Here is a 12,809-nt window from a genome sequence, read left to right on the forward strand (position 1 = left end):
CTTAAAGGCCTGGCATTTCCGCAATACATTGTGCAGTACAATGCCTTTTGCACGCACACATCTACACGGGACATTACCATGTAGATGTGGTTGCACACTTCATGTATGTGTAGTCATGTGTGCATGTGCATGTGCATGCAATGTCGCTTATAGTGATGCATCGGGTATAGTGATACAAATGCTGAAAACAAAAGTTTACGCTATAGGAGTATAGCCGATACGGACTGTACTTGCCCTTCAGGACCGTCCTTGATGCCCATTCCTTGAAGATGAAGTAGCTCACTGAATGAGTCAGCATCACGCACATCTTTACGACGGAGCTCCCTTGTCACAACCACTTTCTTGCGTTTCCACAACTGGCCCATTACCCATCGTTGAGGACAGTTGAGGTACAACCTGGGTACTGTAAATATACAAAATGTCGGCGCTGCAAAATTTCGGCACTTCACGGTTTTTGACATTTAGGCGGCGATTTATTTTCGGCGTGGGGTAGAGGGCATGGTATAGTGCGACAGATGCTGTGAAAATTTCATCGGCGTTTTAATTTAGGCGTTTTGGGTCGGTGCCGAATATAGCCGAAATTAAATAGCTGCCGAAAATTAGTATATTTACAGTAAACGCAAACGTCCTTGTCAAATATTTGGTCATGGACCACGAGTTGAGCGAAATAAATAAAATAAGTAAAAATAAGTACCTATCGTATTCATAGTCGTAGTGCGAAAGCATGACTGCATGTAGCTCACTGCAGCGGTGACAAGTGACATGATCACAATGCAAGGACCGTTGCTTTTGCAACAATCAACAATCTACACTACAGACATGTCTGTCTGTACACTACAGTGTGCAAGAAGTGTACGAAAAATTAAAAAAATTAAATTCTGCCAGCGCTCTTCACCACCCATTCCCTTTTTTCACAAGGATGTTTTTTTTTTTAATTTCGATAATTACGAACCCCTAACAACATGAAATGGTAAATCTCCTCTTTACTTTGCTGTTGTCGTTGCTGCTGCTGCCGCCGCTGCTGCTACTGCCGCTGCTGCTACTGCTGCTGCTGCTGCTGCTGCTGCTGCCGCCGCTGCTGCTACTGCTACTGCTGCTGCCGCCGCTGCTACTGCTGCCGCCGCTGCTACTGCTGCCGCCGCTGCTGCTGCTGCTGCTGCTGCTGCCGCCGCTGCTACTGCTTCTGTAGGGTGTACAATCTGTACAACATGAGACGGATGCGAAGCAGCTGCGCGGTCGTCTGCAGCAGTCTGAGCAGCAGCTTAAAGTCCGTGAGCAGATGCTGCTCAACATGGCGGCGGATGATGGGGGTGACTCGCTGTTGAGGAGAGAGTCGTCGCCAGCGCGCACCACGGCCGCTGCCAGTGATTCTGTACTGCAGATTTCACCGATTCGACCCAAGTCTCGACCAAGGAGTATTTCGGTAAGGTATTTAGAGATTAGAAAAAGAGAGAAACTGTCCACGTATGCGTATGCACTGTCGGGGACAATGAAATCCGGTGGAATGATCAGGGCCTTACTGCATTAGCGCATACATGCACTGTAGTTCGCTTACCCACTCTAAAAATTGGACCAGCAGTGCTCACGGCTGCAAGGCCAGCGCCCCGTGGCTGCTTGACTTTTCAAAGGATTTCAATGCCCACAACAGTACACATTGCATGCATTCACAGCTAACATCATAGCTAACATCTTAGCCAACAGCTCCTAAGTACACGGTATGTGTCACACTCAGATACCTCCTCTGACCTAAATTATTGGAACATATTAGTTCGACGAGCGATGTCTGGGAGCACTGCGTCAAAGCATTGCCGTATCAAACAGGCTGTGACATGGGCTGTTCTGCACTCTGAGTGTGCAATGATTGTATGACTATGGATCTCTAGCATTGTTGTCTCAGTGATGCCATGACTGCATTCCAACACACTGTGCACGTGTAAGTTCAACTGAACGATATCTGAATGATGCATCGCAGCCTGTTCAGACCCAGGCCTTTCAACTCAGAGCTCCACACTCTACTGACCCTATAGTTTCATTTAGGGAGTGGGGGGGGGGGGGGTTGCAGTGCCTTGTACTAGTACATGTATGTGATAAGTACTGTGTTACTGAAGTTCACTTGCTTCTTTTTCCTGGTCAATTTTCTCCTTGCACTTTGAAAAGATCAGCGGAATGTTACATCAAATGTTCAAACATAAAAATGATAAAATGGCACCGTTTAATTCAACAGCTCGCATTTGATTTTGTTGTTTGTATGTTGCTTAGAATCCTGACGAAAGTGGAATAATGTCGGCTTTGGGGTATGTTATGTGAGAGGTTGTCTACTCATCTGCTTGTCTGTGTCTTTATCTTGTACCATGCTGGCTTGTTGCTCTGCCTTGTCGGGACACGGTCATGGTGTGCGGCGGGTGCTGTGCCCTCTCCACGAGAAACTGTGTGATAGTGGTGGTGGTGGTGGTGGTGTGCGTGTGTGTGTGCGTGTGTGTGCGCGTGTGAGCGGGGGTGGAGCCTGGCTACGGGAACCTGCATGATGTGTATGACTACGCTTTGTCATTACTCTGCTGGAGATGAGTAGATGGGTGCCTCACTAGTGGACCCATATTGTTAGTGATGGATACTATAGCTTTTGTCTGCTGTAATTCCTGGTGTCTGTACAGGGCTCTGGATGCGACCTTCACAATACCTGGTCCTGAGCTGCTGAAGGAACTGGGCACAACAGCACCAACAACAGTACCCACATCTCGGCAGGCTAAGGTAGGATTGCTTGGCATGGGAGTTGTTCGTGTCTTCTCATGATATGCCCTTCCCAGCATTCTGTGATGACCGGGGTCTCAGTTAAGCTAGAACGCACTGCACAGCTTAGAGATTTGCTTGATATCTGGTGGTATGAACTGCATGTAGTGTAGCTGCATGAGTTCCACTGATGCCTGTGTGATCTGCATGTTGTCTCCGCCGCATTGTTCTTCATGAAGATATTGGCAGTGTGCAGTGTGGCCAAGTTGCTCTATTGTGTTGTTTGCTGCCCGTGCCTCACATGCTCCTGTTGGTGACTACTGGCGGATGGCAGTCGCGTCGAAAGACAGACGCTCAGACTGATCTGCTTCGCCATCTGAAGCGATTCTCCTCCCCCGACATCGCATTGTCATCAGATGATGCATGCAGTCCTATGACGTCACTGCCACCTGCATCCGATCCTATGACGTCACTGCCACAAGCATCCAATCCTATGTCATCACTGCCACGTGCATCCAATCCTATGACATCACTGCCACATGCATCCAATCCTATGACATCACTGCCACATGCATCCAGTCCTACGACGTCACTGCCACCACCATCCTTAGTTAGGAGTGATTCACAGCCATCTGCACCAGACACAACAACTGCAGTGGTTGGTTCTATACCGGTGACGTCATCGCTGCCACCAATGCCTATGGTTAGCTGCTACTGGTTCTCCCACTGTAATGCTGCATGAGTCGTGCATGAATCATGCATGAGTCATACTGGCTTCAGCATCAGCACCTGGCTGAGCTGAGTTGAGTCTACACTGGCATGGTGAATGCATTCCACAGTGCTGCTACTGCTGCTGAGAATTGGCCATTGCCACGCCATCGCTGTTGCATGGCCCTGTTCTGCAAGTGCTATCATAGTTGATCACCAATCTGCGAGAAGTGATGCATGGAAAGTCAAGCATGTTTACAGTCAGTGTGCACTGTCATCCCATACGTTTGCCCTGCGCATCTTCCTCTTGCCTCGTTGATCGGAGTGAGGGTGAGATTGAGACACACAGGCAAGTGCTCATTTGAATTGTCAGCTCACGGGATGTTGCATCTGTGTGTTTGTTCTGTGCAGTCGCGTGATGGAAGTGGCGGACTGTTACAACCGACATCGGTGTCGTTGAGCGGTAGTGACAGTTCGCTGACTACAAAGGATGATAGCAGCATGCTGCGACGGCCTCGCTCTTACACCGAAGATCAGAGAGCCTACAAGCAGCTTGGGTGAGTCTCCAAGTCGGTGTTCTTTAGTCTCCAAGTCAGTGTTCTTTTCCTTGTGTGTTGGTTTGTGATGTGCTTTATTGTTTGGACATTGTTTGTGCATTCTCCTGAGCGGATGAATGTGTGTCGATGGCTGACTGACTGGGAAGGTTGTGTCTGTGTGTGTGTGTGTGTGTGTGTGTGTGTGTGTGTCTTTATGTCTGTATGTGTGTATGTATGTGCGTGCACGCACTCTGTCCTTGTTTCTTTGTGCCCTTCATCTTGAAGAGTTTCTCCACAAGTCATGCGGAAGAAGGACTCGTCGTCATCGGATCTGACATCGTCGCTACCGGGAAAGCTGCCTGTTCGCAACTCCGAGGACGTGTTCAAGCGTCTCACCAACGATACGTCAAGTCAGCCGGAGGTTGTGCATGGCTCGTAAGTGGTCTGGCCTTCAGCGTGTGCATTGTACTCTTCTTCTGCATTGCTGGCATCACCGCACGTCGTGTGTGGTATGCTGCTTCTTTCTCTCTTCTTCTTTTTTTGTCGGTCTATTTTCTGTGCACAGTTTTTAACCTCCATACATGTTGGGTGTAGTACCGTTTGCATGCTTATGACATTGTGTTGATGAGATGAGTTTCTGATGGATATGCATGCACTTCTCGTAGTAAGTCTGTACAGTCAACCTTGCGAATAACCACCCTCGATGGTCCACGGGAACGTGTCGTTAGTCGTGAGGTTGAATGTATGCAGTCAAATGGTCACTAGATCTGAAGATTGTGTCGTTATCCGCGATTTGTTGCTATACCCGGGGTTGTCATTCATGAGGTTGACTGTATTTGGATGAAAGTCCCTGTCGTCTGTGCTTGTTTTGTGCCGTTCGTGTGCAGGCGTCGCCATGGTACCATCACGGCCACAGCACAGCGTCGTGGTGACAAGAGTCAGGTTCTCTCGTGCACGCACACGGTTGAAGGCCATAGTCGTCCAGTCACCGCTGTTGCCTCCAGTAGTACTGCTCTCTTTACTGGATCACAAGGTAACCACTTCTTTTTACTCTTTGAAATAGGTCATGTTTCAGTCGTTAATATCAGAAAGCTGTTGATGGTGTTAGAAATCCAATTTTTGAAGTAACACTTTGTAGTGTGTCTTTTGGAGCTGCAGGCATATCAGGGAAATTGGTATTTGAAGTACATGTAATGGTTTCCTGGCATCTCCTTTGTTCTATTCTTAATTCAGATCGCACTGCCAAGATCTGGGATCTAGGTGCAGGCAAGGAAGTAGTGTCTCTCGGAGGACATCCCAGTTCTGTTGTGTCCGTACGCTACGCTGACAAGAGTGGCCTGGTGTTCACTGCGTGCCAGTCGATTGTAAAAGTGAGCTACTGCTGGTGCTGCTACTGGTGGTGGTTTTTGAGCCAGTTGCTTGCTTTACTGTGTTATGCCTTTTTCTTTCCTTGTTGTGATTTTAATGGTGGTCTCAGTGGACCTGTGTGTGTGGTGGGTGTGCTCCAGTAATTAGTTCTGTCTCTTATGATAGGTGCATTTTCGTATTCCCCGTTAGTAGTGGCCCATGCATTGCACTATCACGTGCCAGTAATACGTAGGCTTCAACTCAATGTTGTGTTATTCCACCTCAAGGAGCTCTCTTCACCTGCACATGCAATGCATGTACGTACGTGTGTGAGTGCTAACGTCATGCTATACCCATCCGTATGTCTGTACTCTAGCCATCATGCGTGTCTGTGTGAATGGTTGTCTTGCTGTAGGTGTGGGATGTACGCGACGGCCAAATGAAGTGTGTCAAGGTTCTTGGGTAAGCATTGAGCAGAGACCAGTTGATTTCTCAGACTGCCCAGGGTGCTATTGTGCAGTTACTAGGGAGGTTTAGTCCCACGTAATCCGTGGGTACTTTACGTGTGTGTACCACGTGATACTCAGTGACCCACGTACAGACGTTTTCTGGTTCACGACATACCGTGTATGGAGGCTCACCCACGTTCTGAAAATCAGAATGGAGCGCATTGTGCGAGCTGTGAGGGTGCTCAGCTGAAGAAGTTTCCGAAGCACGAAATCAAAATATTGGATGAGCTTCTTAGGCCCGGGTAGCTTCGTCTTTGACCAGGTTTGGGCCTTTCGCTTCATGCTTTTGTTTGTTCCGTGTGACTAAACACAACATTGCAACGTAGGTGCCCTTCATCAACTTTACGTGGATCACCCACGTACGCGTTTCCGTTACGTGGGAACTAAACCTCCCTAATGTCAATAGTACTTGGTTACCAGGAACAGGGGAATTTTTTAATTCCGAGGATAACAACTGCCATAAGGGAGGTCTTAGATATAGCAGCCACATCATTCACACCGTTTTTGACTTCTTGTTGACATTGACTTTGTTGAGGAAGACAAAGAAAGCCCACTGCGTTAATCACAGTGTATGCATGTGGCTGGACTTCTCTGGCCAGTTTTGTAGTACATGTACAAGTATTGTGAAAGTTTGACAACATGTTACAAGGCGGAGGACGCACTGCGTTGAAAACAGTGCTCCTGACTTCAACCATCATCGGTTGGCAGAGCCCCGGTCTTGACAATCATTAGAACCGTATGGGATCTGGCCCCGGTTATTCTGTCAAACTGTCAGCATGTTATCTATCAAACAAGGCTTACTTCTTCTTTTGAAGTACATACATGATTGTACAAGTATGTGTCTATATGTGCATGTGTGAATGTGTGCATATGTGCATGTGTTGTGTGTGGCTGCAGTCCTGCAGGTAATAGCAGTGGCACGGCTACAGCAAGCAGTAGCAGTGAGAGTGTGAACGACATGTGCCTGAGCCATGACGAGAGCATCCTCTACACGACGTGTGGCAGTTCGGTGCGTGTCTGGGATGTCAACAAGTAAGACTTTGTGATGTTGTTTAAGAAGGAATTCCTGCCAGCGTGCTTCAAGTTATCAAACTCACCAAGAGACCATAATGCATTGTGTGATGGTCGCTTCACTGCAGTGAAGCTCTAGTTTGAGGTGAACCCTTTCTAGTCGTTTTATTAATGTACTGCTAGTGGCTGATGTTCATGTTTGAAGGCACGATTTATAGCCTCAGCCTATACACTATTCATGTGTTGCTTATCTTCTCTTGCCATGCGACACCAGTACATGTAATGTCAGTGCAAGACACGTAGCGTATTGTTTGCTTTCTCTTGTTTCCTAACCAGATTCCAGAGTCTTGGTCGGCTAGTTGGCAGCACTGCACCTGTTTCAACTCTTCTCCTATTGTCCGGCTCTCACTTGCCACGCGATGCTAGTACTGGCAGCATGTTACTGGCTACGGGTGCGCGTGATCACTGTGTTCGGGTACGACTGCATGCCACAGTGTACATGTATGCAATGTTCATCCTCATTTAGTCCAGTCTTCCTCCCCCGTGACGTGCACCTACCCATGGTTGTTGGCACTATTTTTCTTGTTCATGTCTGACTACTAGTATGTGTGTGTTTTGCAATGCAACGGTTCCTGCAGATGCGGAAAACACTCAATCTAACCGAGTCACACACAAACCATGAATTTGTTTACAAGTTGTTCAGGGCACACATGCCATTTCTAGCAAACTCCAGACCTCAGTTGGTCTATTTGATTTTTCTACTAGCTTCAGTACAGTTATAATATGCAAGTATGCATGCTTTGTTGCTGTCATTGGCTTTTTCTTGGGCAGATTTTCGAAGTCAATCCCAAGCTGGCTAACATCCAGGTATGTGTAATATCTCACTGTGCATCATGGTGTGTCCGCGTATTTAGTTGCTTTGCTGACAAACAAGATCACACGGAGTACTCTGCACTTTTATTTGATCTTTCTCATGATGTGAAGACTTCACTGTTGCCATCCATTATATGCATACAGCTTCTCACATTTCGAACAGTCTCTGTGCGACAATCATTTTTGCCCAGAGGCTTTCCTTTACTCTATGCTGTCGAATCTACATCTCGTGGTGCTTGGTGTTGTTGCTGCTTTCAAACTAGTGGTGAAACGAATATACCGAATATTCGAATATTCGTTCGGTTTGTCACATTCGAACGAATATTTCTCATGGCGAATATTCGTTAACCCGGTATACAGAGTTTGCCGGGCGACTTCAAACTTTCGTAACTTCGCGAATACTTGACCGAATCGCTTCATCAAAAGCTCTATCGGCATTGGAAAACTGTCAGCTGTCCAGTGTCGTCTCCAAGCAACCCGAACGCGATCCGAGGTTCTGAAGTGGAGTTACGGCGCTCGAACGAAAAATCACGTCTCAAGCTGGGGGGGGGGGGGGGGGTTAGCGTGCAAAATGCACTTCAGTTGGGGATTTTGTGAACATTGACCTAGAAATGATGGAGAAATATGTGCCTTCGTTTGTCATGCCTAATGATAGTGGCAATATCCAATAAAATGACTGAGAGGAAGGTGTGTGATGTCATCCGTGTTAACGAAAGAATATTCGTTCGTTTGTTCGTCAAGCCGAAGAATATTCGGCTACTGGGTTTTGATATTCATTTCACCACTATTTCAAACCATTCTGGATGTTTGTGTCTGTGCATGTGCGTGTGTGCGTGTGCAGACGGCTTGCTATCAGCTGGAACCACCGCACTACGACGGTGTTCAGTCGTTGTTTGAGCACGACGGCCAGCTGTACAGCGGCTCTCGTGATCACAGCATCAAACAGTGGGATCTGGCATCACGGCAACTTCGACAGGTAAGTGTGTGGCTAGGGCTGCTGCTGCTACTCTTGCTACTGTATCATTACATTGGTTTTTATTTATTTATTTTTATTTTATTCCAAGCAATACATGGCTGGGGTAGCCAATGACCACTTTGCGTGGCGATTGCAGGGTTTTTATAGTATTGCTTTCTTACATCACATAGCTCACTTTTCTTGTAATATCTACTACTTGTACATGTATGGGACACATGGTGGAGGCGGGTATGCATGAAGTGTTGTGCCTGGAGATTGGCAACGGGAGGATGGGAGATGTTGAGAGATGTCAGAGCACACTGTACTTGGTTTGCATGCATTCATCATTGTGTGTGTATGTGTGTGTGTGTGTGTGTGTGTATGTGTGTGTGTGTGTATGTGCCAGCTAGTTCGGTTGGTGGGTACACTTATGTCAGATAGTGTTGGGCCTGTTGCCAACGGGCTCGGCTGCTTGAAGGTGTATTGTTGTACCTACCACCTTTGTTGGTTTCAGGGTTCATATACTTTCTATTTGAAGTATACATACTTGTTAACCATGGACTACTTCTGGCTAGATAAACTCTTGTGTAATCAATGGTGCTAGTGAAGCTTTTATCAGATCCACTCTGATTTAGCCACCCACACTAGTACCAAGTATTACCTTCACTGGGGTCAGGGGTACCTGCAGTTGGATCCCGGGACGGATACCCTTATGCCGTCAATCCTTTTTCTGCACCTTGTCCTCACCCACTTACTGAGGTGTGGTGAGCCCATAAGTGGGATCATTTCAAGTCCACCCTAGTTTGGGGATTTCAGGGGGTGTCGGCCGTTGGGTGGTTCAATGGCCAATTGAGTCATCTTTCCAAGATTCCTTTTGAGTCTCTCTCCCCTCTCCCGGGGAGACCCACGTGACCAGTTTTGGCAGTGAGCAAGTACAAGTACAAGTGTGTGTGTGTGTGTGTGTGTGTGTGTGTGTGTGTGTGTGTGTGTGTGTGTGTGTGTGTGTGTGTGTATGGGTGTGTGCTCATCTGCCATACGTGAAATGGGAACACTGTGTGTGTGGCACTGGTGCTGTTCTAATAATGCTTTGTTGCTTGTGTGTGCATGTTGTGTCTTGCAGTCGGTGAATGGTGCGCATAATGCCTGGGTATGTGCCTTGCTCAAGGTGCAGTCATCTAGTGCTGGTGGCCAGAGTGGTGTCTTGGTCAGTGGCTGTCGTAGTGGTATGGTCAAACTATGGCAACTCGGCACCTGTGCTCCTAATGGTGAGGCAGTTTGAAATGCTTTTATCGGTCTGCTACCACCGTTTTATGCTGTGACCTCTTGTGTAGAGAGGTGTAGGAAGATTGAACATATACCCCTCCCCTATGCCGGTGTATATGACATTTTTGTGTCAGTTGCCTGACGATTGCTTCTGCAAGAAACTCTGGAAGGCGACGACTTTCTAATAGACTGTTTCTTCGCTCGTACATGTGGTGTTGTCATTGTCCTTGTTAAGCTTGTGGTGATTATACGGAATGAGAGGAGCAACATGTACAGCTTTGTACCACAGCAATGATTTTGTTCGTGTTGTTGTTGTTGTTGTCGCTGTTGGGTGTGGTGGTATGTTGTTCAGGTGAAATTGCTGCTCACAAACAGCCTATCAACGCCATGGCAGCTAACGACGGGCAGTTGTTCACAGCATCCAAGTAAGTAGGCATGGCTGTGATTGCTGTCCCTTAACCCCGTACACATGTACACTGAGTGTGACAAGGTAGTAGCAATGAGCACTGACTTCACTGTGTCCAGTGAGCGTGAAACTAAGAGCCTCATGCCCCTACAGTCAGAATTGGCTATGGCCTACCTTATCCAATCCTGAACCATTGTATTCCCGAAAACACTATTGTCAAATATTGAAATGAAAAGCTCACCGGCAGCGGCTCCAGAAGAACAAGCCCGGTTACTGGTGTGTAGAGCGGAGGAAATATAGTCGGTTTTGCTTCTTGTCTGTTCTGGCGTGTGTTGTAGTCATACTGTGTAGTAGTCACACTGCTGACGATTTCTCTATGACTCACTTGTCTTTGTGTGTGCAGTGATCGTACGGTCAAGGTGTGGAAATATCGAGATTGATTGTACTAACCCTGTCCACCCTGTACACATGCTACACACGCAAGTGTCGTTCAGTGTACTGACTGACGTTACCCCACGCTCTGCCCAATGTATATTTTTAAAGTTATTTGTTTGTATGTCGCAACGCTTGATGCTCTCAGCCTGCACTTGAGGCCTCCGTCACAGATAAGATATTTTTCAATAGCCATCTATCAGCAATCATCAGTTTTGAAAATTTGATTTCCTTGCAATGTCTTCAAGTTGCGGCAGCATCGTGTGACTGAGATCACTTTTTATTAACCATGTCATCCACCACTTCATCAGGAATTTCCAGCATTGAGTTGAAATTGGATTTTCTGTCAATGCTCCCTACTTGTAAAAGCATTCTGTGACCGAGTTCTCCGAACTCTGTGAACTTCTCTTTTTAAAAGCACAGCTTTCTATCTTCATTTACCAAGCTTGCAGTGTCTTAGTTCTTTTACTTAACGCTAATGAAAGGTGAAATCACCTGTATCTTATTTAACCGTTTCTGTTGTAACATCCACACAGGACTCTGGGTGAGAAAACCTCTCATGGTCTTCTTTTGTGGCAGTTTCCATGTGCATATTTGTGTAATTGTATGGGTGGGGGCTTGGGCGTTAGTCACCTGTTTCATCCTCCTTGCTGTGATACAGTTGGACCTGTCAAGGCTACCCCACCTCCCTCAGAAGACCACTGCAACTGTGACCAAAGTCAAGTGATGCTATTTTTAGTCAAATGACCGTGGACATGGAGACCACCTGTACACGGAGACCACGTTTGACTGTATATGTAGCATACCGTATCGTATTATTCCCTGGTGGCAAACCTGCATCATCTGCATTAATCAGTGCAGCGATAGTTTTTAGAAGAATTGCTATTTCGAATCATCAGTTTCATCACTAATGTTTCTGTTATAGATAGAGGCAATGCTCAAAGCTTGTAATTGGATAGGTGACATCAAGAGTTTATAATGTTATGAACTCTTGGTGACATTGTGTAAACAGTACACCTCAAATAGATCATAATAATTATTTCTAGTCATAATAACCTCTTCTTCACATTCTAGTCATAATACTGATAAATACTTCGATGAAGTAACATTTATAGTAAAGAAAAAAGGACCAATAAACTACAAGTTGCGCTATTATGTCCACTAACAACACCAGTTACTAAACAATCAGCTCATGCGATCACATTGCACAACACTGACCGACGGTGAAGTAACATTCTTCATCCCAGTCACCTGGTCACCGTGCCTGCAGGGTACAACTTACTAGCCTGTTTGACCTTTTTTGGGTGCAGTCTTTGTGGTCCACTTCACAACAATAACACACACAGAAGTCTCTGCTGTGAGCATGGTGGCTCGGCAATGGCTTTATTATTGATATTATTATAATTATCTCCTCAAACCAGTTAATATTAATTATCTCCTTCCTGATATTTTTCTTTCTTTTTTTCTTCTTTCTTTTTTCTTTCTTGAATAATTGTACGCATAGGGCCTGATAAGAAAAATTAGCACAAGACACTGCTGCTACTGTAGTCGCACAGCAAAACACACAGAAAACGACAAAATGTTACAATGAATGTAACAACACCCGTCCAAGCTAAAGGACCGACATCCCTGCCCCAGGACGGCATCTCGAAACCCCCACACGGTCATCATCCAGCTTCAGTTCAATCACTGTATTCTTCCCCTGCAGACTCAACCCCCTGTCACTAGCCATACAATCTGAAGCTGTATGTAACCATACAATGGCCCACGACGCACACACCACCCCTACGTTTTTTAACTAAAAAAGAAAAGCAGTCGTAACTGCAACAGCCACATGGCCAATAAGAAAAACCAATACGATATATCGATAAACACACACCCAGAAGTCAGGGGTGGGAGGGTGGGATACAAACTGCACCAACGAAAAGCCACTGCGAAGTGACAGGAATGCGGTCCAGCACAACATTTTTGCTGACGCAAAAAGTTGTGGGGAAATCCCAAAATCGGTGCGATTTTGCATGAGCCCAAATGTTCAAGTTACC

At 46.4% G+C, this 12,809-nt stretch overlaps 1 protein-coding gene across 2 annotated transcripts in view; it reads left to right on the top strand.

Moving 5' to 3' along the window:
- LOC135816052 (kinesin-like protein KIF21A) overlaps window positions 1–11,346 on the top strand; it is a 52,092-nt gene extending 40,746 nt beyond the window's left edge. The window contains exons 32-47 of one of the 2 annotated variants that reach the window (XM_065329414.1): window positions 1,190–1,423; window positions 2,260–2,294; window positions 2,652–2,748; window positions 3,062–3,430; window positions 3,847–3,992; window positions 4,257–4,406; window positions 4,859–5,004; window positions 5,205–5,341; window positions 5,734–5,780; window positions 6,725–6,859; window positions 7,175–7,313; window positions 7,670–7,705; window positions 8,553–8,687; window positions 9,787–9,931; window positions 10,282–10,354; window positions 10,739–11,346. In XM_065329414.1, the coding sequence (XP_065185486.1) occupies window positions 1,190–1,423; window positions 2,260–2,294; window positions 2,652–2,748; window positions 3,062–3,430; window positions 3,847–3,992; window positions 4,257–4,406; window positions 4,859–5,004; window positions 5,205–5,341; window positions 5,734–5,780; window positions 6,725–6,859; window positions 7,175–7,313; window positions 7,670–7,705; window positions 8,553–8,687; window positions 9,787–9,931; window positions 10,282–10,354; window positions 10,739–10,775 (2,061 nt within the window). In that variant the 3' untranslated portion in view covers window positions 10,776–11,346. The remainder of the gene's footprint in view (window positions 1–1,189; window positions 1,424–2,259; window positions 2,295–2,651; window positions 2,749–3,061; window positions 3,431–3,846; window positions 3,993–4,256; window positions 4,407–4,858; window positions 5,005–5,204; window positions 5,342–5,733; window positions 5,781–6,724; window positions 6,860–7,174; window positions 7,314–7,669; window positions 7,706–8,552; window positions 8,688–9,786; window positions 9,932–10,281; window positions 10,355–10,738) is intronic. The other variant, XM_065329415.1, reaches the window with a different exon arrangement.
- Window positions 11,347–12,809: the final 1,463 nt, after the last annotated feature.

The sequence above is a fragment of the Sycon ciliatum genome, chromosome 4 (genome assembly GCF_964019385.1).
Source record: "Sycon ciliatum chromosome 4, ocSycCili1.1, whole genome shotgun sequence".
Taxonomy (NCBI): Eukaryota; Metazoa; Porifera; class Calcarea; order Leucosolenida; family Sycettidae; genus Sycon; species Sycon ciliatum.